General features: G+C 44.1%; 1 protein-coding gene across 1 annotated transcript in view; it reads right to left on the bottom strand.

Moving 5' to 3' along the window:
• The window catches only part of pkhd1l1.1 (PKHD1 like 1, tandem duplicate 1), a 258,831-nt gene that overhangs the window by 204,863 nt on the left and 30,589 nt on the right, over positions 1-23,379 (bottom strand). Inside the window, exons 12-13 of the mRNA XM_068032692.1 lie at positions 13,180-13,290; positions 12,215-12,304 (exon numbers count right to left, since the gene is read on the bottom strand). Of these exons, the coding sequence (XP_067888793.1) occupies positions 12,215-12,304; positions 13,180-13,290 (201 nt within the window). The remainder of the gene's footprint in view (positions 1-12,214; positions 12,305-13,179; positions 13,291-23,379) is intronic.

The following is a 23,379-nucleotide window of genomic DNA, read 5'->3' as shown; positions in this document are numbered from 1 at the left end:
ACTCTGGCCATGTATTGGTGTGACTTCAACCCATCTAGAGTAATAATCCATGACAATGAGGAGAATCTTCCCTCTGTACTCAAAGAGATCCATTCCTAGATGCTCCTATGGCCTGGACAGAAGCGAAGATGATGTCAGTGGCTCTCTAGAGTCCTGTCTGGCAGTCGCACATGTAACACAATTGGAGATCATGTCTTCAATTTCCTTGGAAACCCCCGGCCACCATACTGAGTTCATAGCTCTTGCTCGACACTTGGTGGTTCCTGAGTGCCATTAGTGTGGTTTCTCCAGGACGTCTAATCTTAAAGCACTAGGAATAACTACCCTTTCGTCGTAGACTAGCAAGTCGTCGACAATAGTAAGATGCCTTCATTGCTCACAATACTTTCTCAGGATTGGGTTATTCGACATATATTCTGGCCAATCTTCTTGATAAAACACTCCTTTTTTTGCAGACGTCGTCCTCTTTCTGTAGGTTTCTAATTTGGCTTAAGCTTTGAGCAGTTGCCAGCAAATTTAGAATATTACAGCGCAGTACAGGCCCTTCGGCCCTCGATGTTGCGCCGATCATCTGACCTACACTATTCCATTTACATCCATATGTCTATCCAATGACCACTTAAATGCCCTTAAAGTTGGCGAGTCTACTACTGTTGCAGGCAGGGCGTTCCACGCCCCTACTACTCTCTGCGTAAAGAAACTACCTCTGACATCTGTCCTATATCTTTCACCCCTCAACTTAAAGCTATGTCCCCTCGTGTTTGCCATCCTCATCCGAGGAAAAAGACTCTCACTATCCACCCTATCTAACCCTCTGATTATCTTGTATGTCTCTATTAAGTCACCTCTCCTCCTCCTTCTCTCTAACGAAAACAACCCCAAGTCCCTCAGCCTTTCCTCGTAAGACCTTCCTTCCATACCAGGCAACATCCTAGTAAATCTCCTCTGCACCCTTTCCAAAGCTTCGACATCCTTCCTATAATGCGGTGACCAGAACTGCACGCAATACTCCAGGTGCGGCCTCACCAGAGTTTTGTACAGCTGCATCATGACCCCGTGGCTCTGAAACTCGATCCCCCTACTAATAAAGGCTAACACACCATATGCCTTCTTAACAGCCCTATTAACCTGGGTAGCAACTTTCAGGGATTTATGTACCTGGATACCAAGATCTCTCTGCTCATCTACACTACCAAGAATCTTCCCATTAGCCCAGTACTCTGCATTGCTGTTACTCCTTCCAAAGTGAATCACCTCACACTTCTCCGCATTAAACTCCATTTGCCATCTCTCAGCCCAGCTCTGCAGCCTATCTATGTCCCTCTGTACCCTACAACACCCTTCGACACTATCCACAACTCCACCGACCTTCGTGTCATCCGCAAATTTACTAACCCACCCTTCTACACCCTCATCCAGGTCGTTTATAAAAATGACAAACAGCAGTGGCCCCAAAACAGAACCTTGCGGTACACCACTAGTAACTAAACTCCAGGATGAACATTTGCCATCAACCACCACCCTCTGTCTTCTTTCAGCTAGCCAATTTCTGATCCAAAGCTCTAAATCACCTTCAATCCCATACTTCCGTATTTTCTGCAATAGCCTACCGTGGGGAACCTTATCAAATGCCTTACTGAAATCCATATACACCACATCCACGGCTTTACCCTCATCCACCTGTTTGGTCACCTTCTCGAAAAACTCAATAAGGTTTGTGAGGCACGACCTACCTTTCACAAAACCGTGCTGACTATCGCAAATGAACTTATTCTTTTCAAGATGATTATAAATCCTGTCTCTTATAACCTTTTCCAACATTTTACCCACAACCGAAGTAAGGCTCACATGTCTATAATTACCAGGGCTGTCTCTACTCCCCTTCTTGAACAAGGGGACAACATTTGCTATCCTCCAGTCCTCCGGCACTACTCCTGTCGACAATGACGACTTAAAGATCAACAACAACGGCTCTGCAATCTCCTCCCTGGCTTCCCAGAGAATCCTAGGATAAATCCCATCTGGCCCAGGGGACTTATCTATTTTCACTCTTTCCAAAATTGCTAACACCTCCTCCTTGTGAATCTCAATCCCATCTAGCCTAGTAGGCTGTATCTCAGTAATCTCCTCGGCAACATTTTCTTTCTCTACTGTAAATACTGACGAAAAATATTCATTTAACGCTTCCCCTATCTCCTCTGATTCCGCACACAACTTCCCACTACTATCCTTGATTGGCCCTGTTCTAACTCTTATCATTCGTTTATTCCTGATATACCTATAGAAAGCCTTAGGGTTTTCTTTGATCCTATCCGCCAATGACTTCTCGTGTCCTCTCCTTGCTCTTCTTAGCCCTCCCTTTAGATCCTTCCTGGCTAGCTTGTAACTCTCAAGCGCCCTAACTGAGCCTTCACGTCTCATCCTAACATAAGCCGCCCTCTTCCTCTTGACAAGCGCTTCAACTTCTTGAGTAAACCACGGCTCCCTTGCTCGACAACTTCCTCCCTGCCTGACAGGTACATACTTATCAAGGACACGCATTAGCTGCTCCTTGAATAAGCTCCACATTTCGTTTGTGCCCATCCCCTGCAGTTTCCTTCCCCATCCTACACATCCTAAATCTTGCCTAATCGCGTCATAATTTCCTTTCCCCCAGCTATAATTCTTGCCCTGCGGTATATACCTGTCCCTGCCCATCGCTAAGGTAAACCTAACCGAATTGTGATCACTATCGCCAAAGTGCTCACCTACATCTAAATCGAACACCTGGCCGGGTTCATTACCCAGTACCAAATCCAATGTGGCATCGCCCCTGGTTGGCCTGTCCACATACTGTGTCAGAAAACCCTCCTGCACACACTGGACAAAAACAGACCCATCTAAAGTACTCGAACTATAGTATTTCCAGTCAATATTTGGAAAGTTAAAGTCCCCCATAACCACTACCCTGTTACTCTCGCTCCTGTCGAGAATCATCTTCGCTATCCTTTCCTCTACATCTCTGGAACTATTCGGAGGTCTATAGAAAACTCCCAACAGGGTGACCTCTCCTCTCCTGTTTCTAACCTCGGCCCATACTACCTCAGTAGACGAGTCCTCAAACGTCCTTTCTGCCGCTGTAATACTTTCCTTGATTAACAATGCCACACCCCCCCCTCTTTTACCCTCTTCTCTGTTCTTTCTGAAACATCTAAATCCCGGAACCTGCAACATCCATTCCTGCCCCTGCTCTACCCATGTCTCCGAAATGGCCACAACATCAGGATCCCAGGTACCAACCCATGCTGCAAGCTCACCCACCTTATTCCGGATGCTCCTGGCGTTGAAGTAGACACACTTTAAACCAAGTTCTTGCTTGCCAGTGCCCTCTTGCGTCCCTGTAACCTTATCCCCTACCTCACTACTCTCAACAGCCTGTACACTGGAACTACAATTTAGGTTCCCATTCCCCTGCTGATTTAGTTTAAACCCCCCCGAAGAGCACTAACAAATCTCCCCCCCAGGATATTGGTACCCCTCTGGTTCAGGTGAAGACCATCCTGTTTGTAGAGGTCCCACCTACCCCAGAAAGAGCCCCAATTATCCAGGAAACCAAAACCCTCCCTCCTACACCATCCCTGCAGCCACGTGTTCAACTCCTCCCTCTCCCTATTCCTCTCTTCGCTAGCACGTGGCACAGGCAACAACCCAGAGATAACAACTCTGGTTGTTCTCGCTCTAAGCTTCCACCCTAGCTCCCTGAATTTCTGCCTTAAATCCCCATCTCTCTTCCTACCTATGTCGTTGGTGCCTATGTGGACCACGACTTGGGGGTGCTCCCCCTCCCCCTTAAGGATCCCAAAAACACGATCGGAGACATCACGTACCCTGGCACCTGGGAGGCAACACACCAACCGTGAGTCTCTCTCGTTCCCACAGAACCTCCTATCTGTTCCCCTAACTATGGAGTCCCCAATGACTAATGCTCTGCTCCTCTTCCCCCTTCCCTTCTGAGCAACAGGGACAGACTCTGTGCCAGAGACCTGCACCCCATTGCTTACCCCTGGTAAGTCGTCCCCCCCAACAGTATCCAAAACGGTATACCTGTTGTTGAGGGAAACGGCCACAGGGGATCCCTGCACTGCCTGCTGGTTCCCTTTCCTTCCCCTGACGGTAACCCATCTACCTACTTCTTTTACCTGAGGTGTGACTGCCTCCCTATAACTCCTGTCAATAATCCCCTCCGCCTCCCGAATGATCCGAAGTTCATCCAGCTCCAGCTCCAGTTCCCTAATGCGGTCTGCGAGGAGCTGGAGTTGGGTGCACTTCCCGCAGATGCAGTCAGCAGGGACACTCTTGGCGACCCCTACCTCCCACATTCTGCAGGAGGAACATACAACTGCCTTTACCTCCATTCCCACTATTCTAGATTCCCAATAAATCTACTGAAAAACCAAACGAAAAAAAAAAAGTCAAAACTTGTTCGCTTAGCAATCCGACGGACTGAAGTTTTAAATAAAAAGCTTACCTTATCAACACCCTAGAGTCCTTTTTTTTTTTGGTTAGAGGAGGAGGGTGGGTGGGAGACACTACACGTGTAGTGTCTCGGGTACTGCCACTGCCCAAATAAATAGTTTTCCCCTACCCAGCAGTCCCCGGTCCTCCGAAACAAAAAAGGGATTAACTTGTAATTTACTGAAATTGACCGCTCAGCTGAAAGTCCGCTCCGCACCCCGTTCTATCAAGGCTGCTCCTCGCAAAAGACAAAGATTTTAAAACTGCCCAAATAAATAGTTTTCCCCTACCCAGCAGTCCCCGGTCCTCCGAAACAAAAAAGGGATTAACTTGTAATTTACTGAAATTGAAGGCTCAGCTGAAAGTCCGCTCCGCACCCCGTTCTATCAAGGCTGCTCCTCGCAAAAGACAAAGATTTTAAAACTGCCCAAATAAATAGTTTTCCCCTACCCAGCAGTCCCCGGTCCTCCGAAACAAAAAAGGGATTAACTTGTAACTTACTGAAATTGACCGCTCAGCTGAAAGTCCGCTCCGCACCCCGTTCTATCAAGGCTGCTCCTCGCAAAAGAGCAAATCTTTGGATATTGCTAAAGCAAAGACTTCCACTTCCTTCAGGAATGAGACATCTCCCAGTTCAGGTAGAACGCTTGATGCTCTCGATAATGTGTCAACTGTCACCTGCTGCTTCCCTGGGACATATTCAGCTGTTGTGTCAGATCTCATAAGTTGTAGTCGAAATCTCTGTACCCTTGGGGGTAATTTTGCTAACTCCTTGGAATTAAGTAACGTTACTAACGGCTTGTGGTCGGTTTCGATCTTGATCTTGAGGCCCAGTACGTAGTCTGAATTTTTTTTCTGCACGTCCATGTTGCTGCTAATGCTTCCTTTTCAATCACTGTGTAGCTTTGTTCTGACTCTGACAGTGAACGAGAGGCAAAGTATATCAGCCTGCATCGTGCATCTTTTTGAATCTGGAACAGGACTGCACCTAATCCTGTTGATGATGCATCTGCTGCAATAATTGTCTCTAGTTCCAGATGATAATGTGCCAAAACCTTTGGTGAAATCAACATTTCTTTGATCTTCTCAAAAGAATCTTTCTGGCTGTCTCCCCAGTACCAGGCATTGCTGTTCTTTAGCAGTTGTCGTAGAGGCTTGCTAATAGTTGCTAGATTTGGTAGAAATTTCCCTGCCTAGTTAACTATACCCATAAATTTATGTAGATCTGTTATATTCCTTGGCTCTGGGAAAATCTTTTATTGCCTTCAGCGTCTATGGATCTATCGTAATTCCATATCCATCAGTTATGCGACCAAGGAACCTCACTGCCGACTGTGGGACTACACACTTGTCCTTCAAGGTGAGCCCTGTCTCTTGTAACCTGTGTAATACCGTGCTTATCCTTGCGTCGTGCTCTTCTTGGTTTACTCCATGAATCAGAGCATCATCCATGTGGCAGATGATTCCCTCCAAGCCTTCTAAGATTGTTGACATTGTCCGCTGGGGTATCTCTGGTGCCAGCGCAATACCGAATGGCAATCTTTTGAAGCGGAATCTACTGAAGGGTGCGATAAAAGTGCTTAACAACTTAGACTCATCTAAAGGTAACTGTCAGAATCCACTATTTGCATCCAACTTTGAGAATACGGAGCGTTTTCCCAATTTGGCAAGGCTGTTGTTGACTGACACCATTGGGTGTATCTCTCTCTCTGCTGCTTTATTGAGTTGGGTTAGGTCCACACAAATCCTAATAGACCCCTGTTTGGTTTCCTTACTGGAACCACCCCAGAGCACCACCTAGTGGGTTTTGTCACTGCGAAAATAACTCTGTTTTAGCATGACATCAATTGCTTCTTTTCCTTTTCTAGGCGCGGGTATGGTCTTTCTTGGTGTGAACAAAAATACTGGTTCTGCCTCTTTATTGAGGGCAATATGGTACTCAGTTTTTAATTTCCCTAAGCCCTCGAATAGTTTGGGGAATTCTGCTCTAAAATCACTGTTAATCTCCTGTTAATCCTACATAACAGCTTTAAGGCTAGGCATACTTTTTTTAAAAAAATAAGGAGCGAACCTGCTTGTTTCCTAATGATACACAGGGTTTCCAGGATTGTGTTGTTTCTGTGTGTTAAGGTTGTCTATATTTCACCCAGAACCTTCAACTGAATCCTTCCTGGCCCATATAAATTTTTGCTGGTTTTCCTAAGTCTTTCTTTCCTCAGCCAAGGTGTTTGATCAGACTGGATAGAAACTGCTGCTCCTATATCTAATTTAAAAGTAGTTTTATTTTCTCCTACTAGAATATCTGTTTCCCAGCAATCTACATTTTTTTCCCTGTACTTCTCCTAGGAAGGAAGTATTAATTCTTTGACTCTCCTTTATTTCCTCGATCTTTTTACTAGTCCGCAGTGCTTCTTTTCGGCTGTGACAGACCTGCTGAAAGTGCCCCTTTCTCTTGCACCAGAAACATTCAGCTTTCCCTGCCTGGGCTGCTCCCAGCCACACCAATGCATTTCAGTCTTACTGCCTATAGGTGCCTTTCCTGCCTCTCTAATTTCTGGTGCCATTTCTCTGTTTTCTCAATGGACCCGACAGATTCCAGAATTTGAGAGGCTGGACTCCCCCGATCCCTCCAAACTATTAGCCGATTATTCCTTCGTACTTCTGTCTGCCTGCTCAATAAAATGGCTTTTTTTCCCCAAAGGCAAATCTTCTTTCGACTGAAGCTGGTCTGACAGCACTTCACCTATAACCCCGACTACTATTCTGTCCCGAATCATTTCCTCTCGCAGACTCCCATAGTTGCAATCCTCAGCTACGTTATACAGATCATTAATTAGCGAATCGATACTTTCACCGACTTTCTGGGCGTGCCTGTTGAACTTAGTTCGCTCCATGATTACATTTTTCTTGATCTGAAAGTAATCTTCCAATGCTTTAACCACCTCGCCATATGGGGTTTCTTTGTTGTCAATCTCCAGGGTAGTCAAAATGTCGTCCGCACTGTCTCCCATGGCATAAAGCAAAACACTGACCTCTTCTTTGTCCGACCGTGATGTTAAACCTGATGTGGAATGGTACCTGTTGAATCTTCGAATCCATCTCGGCCACACTTTGGTCTGGTTGGGCCCTGCTGCTTGCTCAAAGCTTTCTGGTAAAGGAATCGATTTTTCCAAGTTTCTTCAAAGTCTTCAATTTCTTTTGCTTTCTTATGCTCGGAAAGTCCTTTTTACTGCTGCCACCATATACTATCTTGTCAATGTCCTATTAGCATTGAACGAGAACAGTAGACTCTGGGTCAAAGTAACAGGAGTTTATTTACAGGGGTCTTCTTATTAGGCTGCTACACTGAGTAGCACGAGATATAGACTCATGACATCACATCCTCTGATGATGCTAAGGTCTATATACATAATCTACCCAGCAACAGCTTATGTACATTATACTACACTAAAAGGAGTGGGGCCAATTATGGACCAAAAAGGGGATTTACGTATGGAGGCAGGGGGCATGACTGAGGTGCTAAATGAATACTTTGCATCTGTCTTTACCAAGGAAGAAAGTACTGCTGACGTCACAGTGAAAAAGGAGGTAAAAATTGATAAGGAGGAGGCATTAGATAGGTTGGCTGTACTTAAATTGATAAGTCACCAGGACTGGATGGAATACATCTGAGGATACTGAGGGAAGTAAGGGTGGAAATTGTGGAGGTACTGGCCATAATCTTCCAATCATCCTTAGATTCAGGGGAGGTGCCAGAGTTCTGGAGAATTGAAAATTTTACACCTTTGTTCAAAAAGAGTGTAAGGATAAACCCAGCAACTACAGACCAGTCAGTTTAACCTTGGTGATGGGAAACTATTTAGAAACAACAATCCAGGACATAATTACCAGACACTTGGACAAATGTGGACTAATTAAGAAAAGCCAGCATGGATTTGTTAAAGGCAAATCATGTTTAACTAACTTGTTTGAGTTTTTTGATGAGGTGACAAAGAGGGTTGATGAGGATAATGCGGTTGATGTGCTTTTCATGGACTTCTAAAAGATGTTTGATAAAGTGTCACATAATAGGCTTGTCAGCAAAGTTAGAACCTATGGAATAAAAATGACAGTGGCAGTTTGAATACAAAGTTGGCTGAGTGACAGGAAACAGAGAGTAGTGGTGAATGGTTGTTTATTTGGAGTGAAGGAAGGTATATGTGGGGTTCTCCAAGGTTCGGTACCAGGATCATTGCTTTTATTGATATATATTAATGACCTAGACTTGGGAGTACAGGGCACAATTTAAAATTTTGCAGATTACAAAAAACATGGAAGTATTGTGAACTGTGAGGAGGATTGTGATAGACTTCAAGAGGGCATAGACAGGCGGATGGAATGGGAAGCACGTGGCAGATGAAATGTAATGTGTGAAGTGATACATTTTGATAGAAAGAATGAGGAGAGGCAACACAAAATAAAGGACACAATTCTAAAGGGGATGCAGGAACAGAGAGATCTGGGGGTATATGTGAATAAATCATTGAAGGTGGCAAGGCAAATTGAGAAAGTGATTAAAATGTCATAGGGATCCTGGGCTTCATAAGTAGAGGCATAGAGTGCAAAAGTAAGAAGTTATGATAAACCTGTATAAAACCCTGGTTTGGCCTCAACTGGAGTATTGTGTTCAATTCTGGGCACCACACTTCTGGAAGGATGTGAAGGCTTTAAAGAGCCTGCAAAGAAGATTTACAAGAGTGGTTCCAGGGATGAGGGACTTCAGTTATATGGATAGATTGGAGAAGCTGGGGTTGTTCTCCTTAGAGAAGAGAAGGTTGAGAGGAGATTTGGTAGAGGTGTTCAAAATCATGAGGGGTGGGGACAGAGCTGATAGGGAGAAACTGTTCCCATTGGCAGAAAGGTCGAGAGTCAGAGGACACAGATATAAGGCAAATGGTAAAAGAACCAACAGCAACATGAGGAAAAGATTTTCTTTTACACAAACACAACAGGCTGAATGGCCTCCTTCTTTGCTGTAACCATTCTGTGATTATACGCTTCTGTAATTCTAAGCATGTATTTTAAAGGCCAGTATAACAAGTCAGTCTAACAGCCACTCAATACAAGCTTTGTTCAGTGGTATCATTGTCCCCTTTGAGTCTGAAGTTTATGAGTGTTTAAGAGCCACTCCAGAGACTTGAACACATTACCTAGGCTGATAAACACTGCATTGTGGATGGAATATTAAACCAAGGCACTGTCTGCCTTTTGAGTTGCACTCAAAATATCATACAAGAGTTCTCCATTCATCCCTCAATCAGACCAATAAAACAGATTATCTGGTCATTTATTTCATTGCTGTTTGTGGAACCTTGTTGTGTTCAAATTGGCTGCTGTGTTTGTCTACATTATAACAACACAGTAAAACATCCCAAGACGCTTCATAGGACTGTTATCAGACAGAATTTGACACCAAGCCATATAAGGAGATGGCTTGGTCAAGTAGCTTGGTCAAAGAAGGAGGTTTTAAACAGTGTCTGAAAGGAGGAGAGAGGTGGAGGGGTTTAGGGAAGGAATTCCCGAGCTTGGGGCCCCAGGCAGCTGAAGGCACGGCTGCCAATGGTGGAGAGATTAAAAACAGAGGCCAGGATTGAATTAAATTCACACACCCAGATTAAAGCCTCATCTAAGGGAAGCTGGTGTCATTGTTCCATTCCTTATGGATGGAGAAATTTGTAATAGGCAGTGAAGTTACACATCGAGTATGGGTTTGTAAAATTACCCCTTTCATCTTTTCTGCATTTATGCACGATTGACTAAGTCCAATTAGATTTTCAATAGATGTATTAACAACCCAAACCAACCAAAGAAGAGGTTGTTTACCAACAAGAGATGAATAGCAACACGTTTCCTATTACAGAAAATAGCATTTTACCAAGAAGGTTCAAGAAGGCTAGAAATGTATGTTAGATTAGATTCGGTCCATGTCACTAGGCTATTTGAGTTAGGGAGGAGCAGGGGGCATAAGTTATGTAATTGGAGAACTAAGCGATGTTTTAAGAGATATTTCTTTGTGCAGAGTGTCACTGACCTCTGGAACAAACTGCTGGGTCAGCCAGTGAGTGCGAATCCACTGAGCACATTCAAAAGGGAGCCGACATGTTGGTGAGTGTGGCCAGCCTGGCTTTGTACAGGAGGGTTGAACATTAGGGGGATGTGTTTCTCAGTCAATGTGGTCCCCTGGAATTTGTTTGGTCGCATTGTAGGTATTGTTCTCCTATTGGCCGAAGGTCTGTTCTGTCTTTTTTGTCTCTCCCGGGAGATTGTGTGAGGCTGATGGATGGGGTCAGTCGGTGTATAAGTTGTACAGTCTGGGGCAGGGTCAGTGAACTAGCTGGTCTATTCCTCGGCTTCATTTCTGTATGTTCACTCTTTACTCAGGGAGGGGTTTAAAATCTATGATCTTTGAGACCAGCATGAAGCTCCAATCTCAGAGCCTCCAGAAACATACATTGAGGTTGGAAACCAACAGATATCCTTCTGGAAAATCCCGATTACAATCCTCTGATTTTAGATATCATTATTTGCCTTAGAACCTTACAAAGAAAAGCAACGTATTTAACCATTAGGTTTTCTGGAGAAAGTAGTGGACAGTTCACCACAAATGGTAGCACGACCGTGGGACTTGCAAACACAGACAGCTTGTTGTGTGCGCTGGATACTTTGGTGTAGTAGGGATTTGGATTTCCATACTGCTGCCTTTTCAGAAGGCAAACTAAAAATTGCCCTAATGGGGAATTTTAAAGCTGATTTTAAACCAGTAAACTTTGATGTCAAATAATGGGATGAACAGAATATAGTTTTCACAAGAAAATTTAAACATCTCCCTGTCACTCCTCACACCATAAAATAATCAGACAGCCCTGCCTCTGTTATAAACTAAACTTATTTTACAAGTTAGCTGTCCCTGAATTAACTGGCACTAGCCTTTGGTTATAAGCAATATTGATTTATTCTGCTGCATTTGAGTCCATGTTCTTCTGACTGACCCCAAAATAGTTGCGGGGGTGGGAGGAGGGAGGAGGGGGCGTTGGGAGGGAGGTGGGGGGGGGGGGGGTAGTGGGGTGTTAGATACAGTTGGAGAATAATAGAATAGATCTATTTTAGGATACCAAGCGTATGAATTAAGTTGAAATAACTAGCAAGTCACATGTCACATAGCGTTTCTAACACATTGCCCTGTATATAGTTTAGTTTAGTTTAGAGATACAGCACTGAAACAGGCCCTTCGGCCCACCGAGTCTGTGCCGACCATCAACCACCCATCTATACTAATCCTACACTAATCCCATATTCTTACCACATCCCCACCTGTCCCTATATTTCCCTACCTATACTAGGGGCAATTTATAATGGCCAATTAACCTAGCAACCTGCAAGTCTTTGGCATGTGGGAGGAAACCGGAGCACCCGGAGGAAACCCATGCAGACACAGGGAGAACTTGCAAACTCCACACAGGCAGTACCCAGAATTGAACCCGGGTCACTGGAGCTGTGAGGCTGCGGTGCTACCCACTGCGCCACTGTGCCGCCTACACATATGTATAGTCCGATCCATTTTCAGTAACTAAAGACTTTTACATACATCTCATTTGACATCAGCTGACAATATAATTTGATAATAGTTACAAAATTAAAATTTGTGAAGAAAAATTATAAATCAGCAAAAAATAAATGTCACCTGGAAAAACTGCTCTGGAAAGATTGGTTTCCTTTGCGATCTGACAGATTATTTGAATTGTATTGATACTTCGAATCTCACAGCTCTGACCTGTGTGTAAAACATGAAGAAAACAAAATATAGAAACCAAAACTAGGAGAATGGGTTTAGTTTCACATTTAGCGTGAACATGGCTGGTTTGTTAAATGAAAGCAAGCTTTTTTATTAAACTGATTGCAGTGTCATAGATGACAGGTTCATTACAAATGACTGTGGATATGTTCAAATAAAAATGGGTTCACATCACAGACCATAAACCACACTCCCCAGGACTGTATCTATATTTAAATTATAAGTGGTGTTAGAAAATAGGATCAGGCTTGAAGGAGGCATTAGTTGGGAGGTGGGAGTCACCTCCCATTGAGTGGAGCTCTCAGTGGGTTGGTCCATTTATCGCAGAGTTATTTTATAATAAATGGAGCATCTTGCACAGACTGGCTGTTAGCTGTGTCAGCCTTGACTCAGTGGGTAGCATTCTCACATCTGAAGTTTGTGGGTACGAGTCCCATTGCACAGACTTGAGCCCATAGTCTATGCTGACTCTCCCAGTGCAGTACTGAGGGAGTGTTGCATTGTCACAAGTGCCGTCTTTCAGATGTGATGTTAAACTGAGGCCCCATCTGGCCTCTCAGGTGGATGTAAAAAATCCCATGGTGCTATTTTGAAGAAGAGCAGGGGAGTTCTCCCCAGTGTCCTGGCCAATATTTATCCCTCAATCAATATAACTAACGGAGATTATCTGGTCATTATCACATTGCTGTTTGTGGGATCTTGCTGTGCACAAATTGGCCGCTGCATTTCCTACATTACAACAGTGACTACACTTCAAAAGTACTTCATTGGCTGTAAAGTGCTTTGGGATGCACGGAGGTGATGAAACATGCTATAGAAATGCAAGTCTTTCTGGTCATTCTCTTTTTACCTACCCCCTACAGTAACTCTGGCAGGGGCGTCTGTTTCATCAAAGAACCGCCCATTCACAGTCAGGTGGGTTCCTCCTTCCACACTCCCTTCAGACGGGTGGATCCCAGTCACCTCTTGAAAGATAGAAACAAACATTTTGTTTGACCCTGTAACATTTCAGGACTACAATGCGCTTCAAAACTGTCTCCACTCCAAATGGTGAGGCTCCAACAGGTAATATTTGATATTAAACAAACCATACATTGGCATGTATGTTATGTCAGAATGGTTTTTCTCCCAATCAGAAAATTTATCCAGCGAGTAGCTGAGACTGGCAAAAAGCAAAATGCTGAAATTCCTGAACAGAGACAGAAAATTCTGGGAACACTCCGCCAGTCAGTCAGTATCCATGGAGAGAACAGATGAGAAGGGTGACACCTGAAACATTAACTCCTCACTTCTCGCCACAGTTACTGCCTGACCCGGGTGAGCATCTCCAGCATTTCCTGTCTTTTAGCATACAGACCAGGTGATAGGAGTTCTGCACGTGTCCTCAACTCTCCTCCGGAAAAGAATACATAATCAACCAACACCTCCTCCCCCCTTCCCCACAATTGCTATTGAGTGACCCTGCTCCCAACACCAGATGTAAGATGTGAAAGTTGGGTAAGGACAGGATTGGGGTTGGGATTGAGACAGACTTTTGATGCAGAGTAGGGGAAGTTTCACTCTGATCTTGGAATTACACAGGAACAGGGGGCTTGGCCCCCAAGCAGTGCTAATCCTCCACATGACCCATAGTGTTAATCCCAAGTACCTTCCCTGTTCCCAAATCCCTTTATCCCCTTTTCATTGAACCACCTATCAAACCTTCAATATTGACATGGTCTTTGCTTCAATCACTAATTCCAGTGGTGAATTTCATTGTCTCACAAACCTCCATGTAGAAACATCTTCCCCCGTTCTCTGTCCTAAATCTCTTACAATGAATTTTTAAAATCTATGTCCCACAGTCTAGATCCATCTACCACTGAAAGCAGAGTTTCTATCTCCCCAGTCTCATCCCTTCATAATCTTAAAGTTCTCTATCAGCCCCCCTTCTAATGAAAACAACTTCTAGCTTCCTCAGCTTGATGTTGACATCAGAGCGTGGATTTGCCTTTGAAAACTGTCTGCCTTTTCCAGATGGTTTGAGGTTGTTACAAACCATGAACCAGCTGATCGTATTAATTTTCTAGAGATAATTTTTAATTTGGAATTGATTTTTTTTAATGCAAACCAAATGAAAACACTTGGTTTGAGAAGCTGGTAAACAAACCTAGGATGGTTACAAATTAAAGGGTGAATATGTTTATTTAGTAAGGTCATAATGGGAAGTATGAAGGACTTAAACAATGGGAACCTCTCTGACCTTGTTGATGGAGATGATATGTTTGCAGCTGCCTCTATCAGGGATTTAAATTATTCTGATTGAAACAGTTCTGATGAAAGGTCACAGACCTGAAATGTTAGCTCTGTTTTCTCTCTCCACAGATGCTGCCAGACCTGCTGTGTATTTCCAACATTTTCTGCTTTTATTTCAGATTTCAAGCATCTGTAATATTTTACTTTTATTTAAATTATTCATATGTTTTCCCGGAACAAAGAGAAGATTTGGAGCTGGAAATAATTAGTTTAAATTGCTATCTGGGACATCCCATATGTACCACTTGCTATGGAGAGAGATGATGCAGGGGGTATCTGCTGATGTTTTGATCTGTGTGCCTTCTGACAGACAGGTAGTTGGCCTTTGGAAGTCAGTTGGACTCCGAAGCAAAGAAGCCATCAGGAACTAGGTGTGATTCTGTTTTGAGGCAGGCCCATGCTCAAGCTGGGAAGTCCAAATTCGGAAGATATCACATCTCAGAAGATAGCTGAGAAACTAAGGAATCAAACTAAATTCCTAAGAGCTGCGGTATGCTTTGGATTGGTCCCAGCAGTAGTGAACAAACTGACAAGATTCTGTCACTTATAGGGGACTCTTGGGGTGGAAGTAACAGTAAAATAGGAGTGTTCCATTGCAGTTTAGCACTTAAAGCATACAACGTCATGTTCTGTTAAGATTTTAAGTTAAAAGTATAAATGTTACCAAATTGTCATGTTGTTAGTAGTGTTTTGCTTTGTTTAACTCTTGTACAGTAAAGTTTTTTGTTTAAAACGTGAAATCTTGTGGTGTAATTCTTTCAGTAGTAACTGAGAATTAGACTCTCTTTTTAAAAGTTAATGGTCCCTAAAGGGATTGTAACTAGTTGCAAAAATAAGATAAAATCCAGCAATGGGCTCACAGCCACAATCCTGCCTCAAGGTCCTGACCATGACTCTCCTCCCCAAGAGCAGCTTATCCCATTAGCTGCCCCTACACACCACGCCACCCCCACACCACCCCCCCACCTCCATTCCACCCACAGCCACCATTTTCATCACCTGATTCTACAACAATAGGGGCATTAAACCCTCTTTATGAAACATGGTGTTAGTTTACCAGGGGTAATTCATGTGTCTTGAGGGACCACATGTGTAGAAAGCATCTCCAGCTGCTTGAGCTCAAGCTCAGGATTTATAAGCTTGAGGGGCAGCTGGAGTCACTGTGGAGCATCAGGGAGGATGCAAATTTCCTAGGTCATACATTCCAGGAGTTGGTCACTCCACATGCAGTGAGTGTTTAGGATAGTAGATGTGTGGCTATCTGGAAGAGTAGGAAAAGGCAGAAGTTCAGGAGGCTTCGGGGTGTGTGCCACCCTCAAACTGGTACTCAGCACTGGAGACTTCTGAGAGTGATGACAGCTTGAAGGAGTGCAGTTCAGACAATGGCATCAATGGGCAAGGGACTGCACAGGAGGGAACAGCAAAGTGCAGAAATGCAATCATTATCGGACATTCCATAATTAGGGGGACAGACAAGCGTTTTGGCAACAGTCATCATGAGTCTCTCATGGTGTGTTGCCTCCCTGGTGCTGGGGCTGCAGTTGGGGGTGGGGGGGGGGGGTGGGTAAAAGGACACCACTAAGATGGTGCACAATATTCTGCAAGGGAAAAGGAGTGAGCCAGAAGTTGTGGTTCACGTCGGTGCCAGCGACATAGAGAGCGCTGGTATTAAGGTTCTACGGTCAGATTTTCAGGAGCTAGGGAGGAAGTTAAAAAGTAGGTGTTCGAAGGTTGTAATCTCTGGTTTACTCCCAGTGCCAAGCGCTAGTGAGAATAGAAATAGGAAGATAGGGAGGATCAATGCGTGGCTTGAAGCATGGTACAGGAGGGAGGCTTCAGGATCTTGGGACATTGAGGCCAGTTCAGAAGGCACCTATTCAAAAGGGACAGGTTGCACCAAAACAGTACTGGGACCAATGTCCTTGTGGCAAGGTTCACTAGCCTGGTTGGGGAGGGTTTGAACTGAATTGGCAGGGGGATGGGCACCAGCATATAGAAGTAGAAGAGAGGAATAAGGTGCATAAAGGAGTGAAAGGGTTGGATGGTACTAGAGAAGGCAACAGTACAATATTAGATAGGAACAGACTAAGAAGGACTATGCGGAATTCAAAGACAGGTTTACAATGCATGTATGTAAATGCACTAAGTGTGGTGAATAAGGTTGGTGAGCTACAAGCACAAATATCCGTGTGGGAATATGATGCAGTGGCAATAACAGAAACGTAGCTTAAAAATGGTAAGGACTTAATATTCAAGGATACAAAGTGTTCAGAAAAGATAGGGGAGGGAAAAAAGGAGGTGGGTGGCAGTACTGATTAGGGAAGATATTGTAATGTTGGAAAGAGAGGGGGCAAGGACAAAATCCATTTGGTTAGAGTTGAGAAGCCAACAGGGGATGATCACACTACTTGGGGTATTCTATAGGCCTCCAAATAGTGAGAGGGAGATAGAGGAGCAAATCTGCAGGGAAATCAGAGAGATGTGCAAGAACTATAAAGTGATGAATGGGGGACTTTAATTACCCAAATATCGATTGGGATAATGTTAAAGGGTAAGGAGGGAGAGGAATTTCTGAAATGTGTTCAGGAGAACTTCATTCACCAGTATGTTCTCGGTCCAACTAGGAAGGAGGTGTTGCTGGATCTGGGGTATGAGGTGGGCCAAGTGGACCATGTGCCTGTGGGGAACACTTGGGTCAGTCTGATCATTGTATCATAAGCTTTAGATTAGTAATGCAGAAGAGCAAGGAACAATCTAAAGTAGAACTTCTAAATTGGAAGAGGGTTAACTTCAAGGGAATGAGAGGCGATCTAGCCAGGGTAAAATGAAACCAAAGATTGACAGGAAAAACTGTAATGAAAAAGGGGTGATCTTTAAGGAGGAGATGTTTCAGGTACAGGCCAGGTACATTCCAAAACTGGTGAAAGGTAAAGGAACCAAAAACAGCAATCCATGGATGATGAGCGAGATAGAGGATATGATGAAACAAAAAAAAGAGGGTGTATTTTTCAAGCGAGAACCAGGACAAAGACAATAAGTTGAGAGGGGAAGGGAAGAGGAAAATAAGACTGGCAAAGAGAGAATGTGAGAATAGATAGCAGTTAATATAAAAAGGAGCTCAAACTCTATCAGCATGTAAATAGTAAGCGGGTTGTAAGAAGCAGGGTGGATAAATAAAAAAATAAATAAAATAAATGAAAAAAAAATTAAAATAAAAAAAATAATAAACTATTAGGGACAAAAGAGGGTGAAATATGCTTAGGAGGTACAGGACAAGGCTAGAATACTTACTGAGTACTTTGTATCAGTGTTTACCAAGGAAGAGAATGCTGACAAAATATCGGTAGAAGCGAGATGGTAGAGGCAATGGATGGGGTGGAAATTGATAGGCAGGATGCACTGGAAAGGCTGGCTATGCTGAGAGTGAATAAGTCACCTGATCCGGATGGCTTGCATCCCAGGTTGCTGAAAGGAAGTGGGGGTGGAGATAGCGGAAGGGCTTGCCATAATCTTCCAATTTTCCCTGGATATGGGGAGGTGCCAGAGGACTGGGGAGTGGCAAATGTGACACCCTTATTCAAGAAAGGGTCTAAGGACAGTCCTAGCAACAACAGACAGGTCAGTTTAACATCAGTGGTGGGTAGGGGAATTATCAGCGAAAAAAATAACAGGCACTTGGAGAGGTTGGAGTTAACTAAGGCGAGGCTGCATGCATTTGTAAAAGGCAGATCGTGGTTGACTAAGCTAATTGAATTTTTTGATGAAGGAACAGAGAAGGTTGATGAAAAGAATACATTGGATGTTGTTTATGTGGATTTTAAGAAAGTCTTTGACAAAGTACCACATAAAAGACTGGTTAGCTAAATTCAGGCTCATGGAGTAGGAGGATCAGAGTCCAATTGGATAAAAAATTGGCTGAAGGACTGAAAACTGTGAATTGTGGTAAATAGTTTTTTCCACACTGGAAAACGGTGGACAGCGGTGTTCCCCAATAGTCAGTGCTAGGATCACTGCTTTTTTGACATAGATAAATGACTTGGATCTTGGAATACAAATTCTAAAATTTGTCAATGCTATCGAACATGGAGGTGTGGCAGTAAGGATGATACCAATCGACAGCAACAGGACATAGATAGGCTAGCAGAATGGGCAGACAAGTGGCAGATGGGATTGAATACAGAGAAGTGTGAGGTGATGCAATTTGGCAAAAGGGATAGGGAGAGGGAATATATAGTTAATGGCACAGCTGTAAAAAGAGTGCAGGGATAGAGGAACCTGGGGATTCATGTGCATCGATCTTTAAAAGGTGGCAGGACATATTGAGAGAGTAATTAGCAAAGCATATGGGATCTTGGGCTTCATAAAGAGAGGTATTGAGTACAAAAGCAGGGAAGTTCTACTGAACCTTTATAAAGCTCTGGTTAGGCCACAACCAGGGTATTGCGTCCAGTTCTGGTCACCACACTTTAGGACAGATGTGAGGGTCCTGAGAAGGTGCAAAGGAGATTCACCAGAATGGTTCTAGGGATGGACGATTTTAGTTACAAGGTTAGGTTGGTCGTAGAGTCTTTTACGACATAGAAGGAGGCCATTTGGCCCATTGAATCCATGCCAGCTCTCTGCAAAGCAATCCAGTCAGTCCCACTCCCCCGCTCAATTCCCATAGCTCTGGTGAAGCTGGGATTGTTCTCCTTGGAGCAAAGGAGATTGAGGGGAGATTTGATAGAGGTGTAGAAGATTGTGGCAGGTTTGGATAGGGTAGACAAAGAAAAGCTGTTCCCATTAGCTGATGGTACAAGGACTAGGAGACACAGATTGAAGGTTTTGGGCAAAAGATGCAGGGGGGAATGTGAAGAAGAATTTTTCTTTTACACTGTGAGTGGTAAAGACCTGGAACTCACTGCCTATGAGGGTGGTGGAAGCAGAGATGATGAATGATTTCAAAAGAAAATTGGATGGACACTTGAGGAAAATAAACTTACAGGGCTACGGGGATAGAGCCAGGGAATGGGACTGATTGGATTGCTCTACAGAGAGCCAGCATGGACGTGATGGGCCAAATGACCTCCTTCTGTGTTGTTATTGACTCTAGAAACTGTTCTGGGCCAGGGGCCTCACTGCATGGCAATGTGGGTTGGAGATATAAGGCTTTTGGGCCAATTCTGTGACCAACTCTAATGTCAAATCAGATTCTATAGAAGCCTCCCCTCTCACAATGAGCAGTCTCGAATCGAGGCTGTGCTGTAGGATTGAATAGAAACATTAAGACAGAGATGGACAATATGACTGAATCAGTGGTCAATCAAGAAATGCGGGAGATGTTTTGAAAGAAGGAGGGTGATAAAGCAATGTGCCTGGATGCTGAGAGATTGCTTTAAATGATGGGGCAGATTAAATCTTTGCAGATTTGTATTTTCTTATATGTAGTAATTGATGCAAAGCCATGGCACTGTCTGGAGCCCAGAGACCTGATTAATCACAGCAGATGCTTCAAGACAATTACCCAAATGACACTTTTATTATTCATCTGGATTTCTTTGCCTCCTGATGCTAACTAACAAAGAAAATTTTTGTACCTTTTCTTATTCATTCATGGGATGTGGGCGTCGCTGGTCAGGCCAGCATTTATTGCCCCTCCCTAATTGCCCTTGAAAAGGTGGTAGTGACTGCCTTCTTGAACCGCTGCAGTCCATGTGGGGTAGGTACACCCCAGTGCTGTTAGGAAGGGAGTTCCAGGATTTTGACCCAGTGACAGTGAAGGAAGGGTGATATAGTTCCAAGTCAGGATGGTGTGTGACTTGGAGAGGAACTTGGTGGTGTTCCCATGTATTTGCTGCCCTTGTCCTTCTAGTTGGTAGAGGTTGCGGCTTTGAAAGGTGCTGTTGAAGGAGCCTTGGTGCGTTGCTGCAGTGCATCTTGTAGATGGTACACACTGTTGCCACTGTGCTTCGGTGGTGGAGGGAGTGAATGTTTGTAGATGGGGTGCCAATCAAGCGGGCTGCTTTGTCCTGGATGATGTCGAGCTTCTTGAGTGTTGTTGGAGCTGCACCCATCCAGGCAAGTGGAGAGTATTCCATCACACTCCTGACTTGTGCCTTGTAGATGGTGAACAGGCTTTGGGGAGTCAGGAGGTGAGTTACTCGTCGCAGGATTCCTAGCCTCTGACCTGCTCTTGTAGCCACAGTATTTATATGGCTACTCCAGTTCAGTTTCTGGTCAATGGTCGCCCCTAGGATGTTGATAGTGGGGGATTCAGCGATGGTAATGCCATTGAATGTCAAGGGGAGATGGTTAGGCTCTGTCTTGTTGGAGATGGTCGTTGCCTGGCACTTGTGTGGCGCAAATGTTACTTGCCACTTATCAGCCCAAGCCTGGATATTGTCCAGGTCTTGCTGCATTTCTACATGGACTGCTTCAGTATCTGAGGAGTCGTGCATGGTGCTTTCAACTAACAAAGTATTTTTACAGCTTTGCAATAAAACTACATTAGATGAAGAAAGCAAAACGAGCTAACAGGTTTTACTAAACATATACCTGTATATTAAATTATACAGAGGTATGGGAAATCTGCCACCCTCCCAGAATGCTCCCATCTGCAGGGCTCCAGCACATGATTCTAGCCTGGACGCCTGCCTCTTCTGCTGGAGCTATACATGGTTCTACTAAGCATAGAGGCAGTAGATAGGGACTTGATGAGACCAGGTGTAAAAAGGCCAGAAGTTGTGGGGTCCACCTGGAACAGGAAGTGGAGAGAGAGGGGGTGGTCAGGACTGCTGCTTGAAACCCCTTAGAAAAGACTGCAAATCTGTTAAACCAAAAAAAAAGTCTCCTGACCTCATAGACTGTGGCTGAGTTCAACACTGGAGATCGTGGCTGGGCCAACCTGAGCCCTTTCACCAGGAAACGCTTCGCCCAGGGCCCACCATGGAGTGTTGTTTCCATAGTCTTTAGACATTGTCCTGCTGAAAGTTTCTGGTGATGGATAGGGAGTGGCAGCACAGACATTTGACAAAATTATTGACTCAATCACGTACATGGGGGCAATTAATCTGTACATAAAGTGTATAGCCAAACTAATGCCATCAAAACTCAGTCTGATTTAAAATGCATTTCCCCTATAAATAAACGTAGCTAAGCGTACAAACATCAATGGAGAGCAGCACAACTGTATTAGCTAGCTAGCATGCAAAATAGTATGCAAAGCCAATGCAAATTACTTTTATTGACAGAATAGAACTAGCTGCACCATGTCACGGGGTGGTCGAAGAACCTTGTTGGTTGACTTCTATGGATTCACACTGTGTCCTGAATTCAAATTCATCCAATAAACCATGAAACCCAAGGAGAGGATTGTTATTGTGGTTATTGAGGTGATGCAGTGGAAAAATCAGCAATAGGAAGACCGATCATTTCTCACACTGCTGTTGTCACAAAAGAGTTTACAAGAGAAGGTCAATGCTTGTGCAACTTCTCCACCTGCTCGTAATAATGTGTCCGAAGACACAGCAGCCAACAACAGGGCACTGATCAACAAATCAGGAGTATTTTATAGTATGGAGTAGATAGTACTTCATAACAGTCATGTAAAACAGAAAAACAGAATGGGACAGGAAGGGACAAAGAGATTAACGGTAGGTAGCCATGACTAGTTTATTCATCTTGACAGGCTGTTAAACCAGGTCCTGGATTCTAAAATACAATAACAGAATCTCTCATGGACAAAATGTCATTTACTCAACAAAGCTAGTGACAAAATTACATTCACTTATGTCTATATCTCAGTCTATCACTGTCAATTCCAATTCAGATTCTCTAGCCAGAGGAAAAGCTCCTGGAAAGGACGGCATTACCCCTGAAATAATCAAGTGTGCCAAGCCTGCTATACTCTCAGCTCTCCATGAACTGCTTTGCCTGTGCTGGGATGAGGGAGCAGTACCACAGGATATGCGCAATGCCAATATCATCACCCTCTATAAGAACAAGGGTGACCGCGGTGACTGCAACAACTACCGTGGAATCTCCCTGCTCAGCACGTTTGAGAAAGCCTTCACTCGCGTTGTTTTAAACAGACTCCAGAGCTGGCTGAGCATGTCTACCCTGAGGCACAGTGCAGCTTTCTAGCAGAGAGATCCACCACTGACATGCTGTTCTCCCTTCACCAGCTACAGGAGAAATGCTGCAAACAGCAGATGCCCCTCTACGTTGCCTTCATAGATCTCACAAAAACCTTTGACCTCGTCAGCAGACGTCGTCTCTTCAGATTACTAGCAAAGATTGGATGTCCACCAAAGTTACTCAGCATCATCACCTCATTCCATGACAATATGAAAGGCACAATTCAGCATAGCGGTGCCTCATTAGACCCCTTTCCTATCCTGACTGCTGTAAAACAGGGCTGTGTTCTCGCAACCACACTGTTTAGGATCTTCTTCTCCCTGCTGCTCTCACATGCGTTTATGACTTCCGAAGAAGGAATTTTCCTCCACACAAGATCAAGATGGCAGGTTGTTTAACCTTGCCCATCTTAGAGCGAAGACCAAAGTACGGAAAGTCCTCATCAGGGAACTCCTCTTTGCTGATGATGCTGCATTAACATCCCACACTGAAGACTATCTGCAGAGACTCATCGACAGGCTTGCGGCTGCCTGCAACAAATTTGGCCTAACCAGCAGTTTCAAGAAAATGAACATCATGGGACAGGATGTCAGAAATGCTCCATCCATCAATATTGCCGACCACGCTCTGGAAGTGGTTCAAGA

This window comes from Heterodontus francisci, chromosome 5 (assembly GCF_036365525.1).
Source record: "Heterodontus francisci isolate sHetFra1 chromosome 5, sHetFra1.hap1, whole genome shotgun sequence".
NCBI classification, from domain to species: domain Eukaryota; kingdom Metazoa; phylum Chordata; class Chondrichthyes; order Heterodontiformes; family Heterodontidae; genus Heterodontus; species Heterodontus francisci.
The sequence above is the reverse complement of the archived record's forward strand: the minus strand, read 5'-3'. Positions and strand labels throughout refer to the sequence as shown.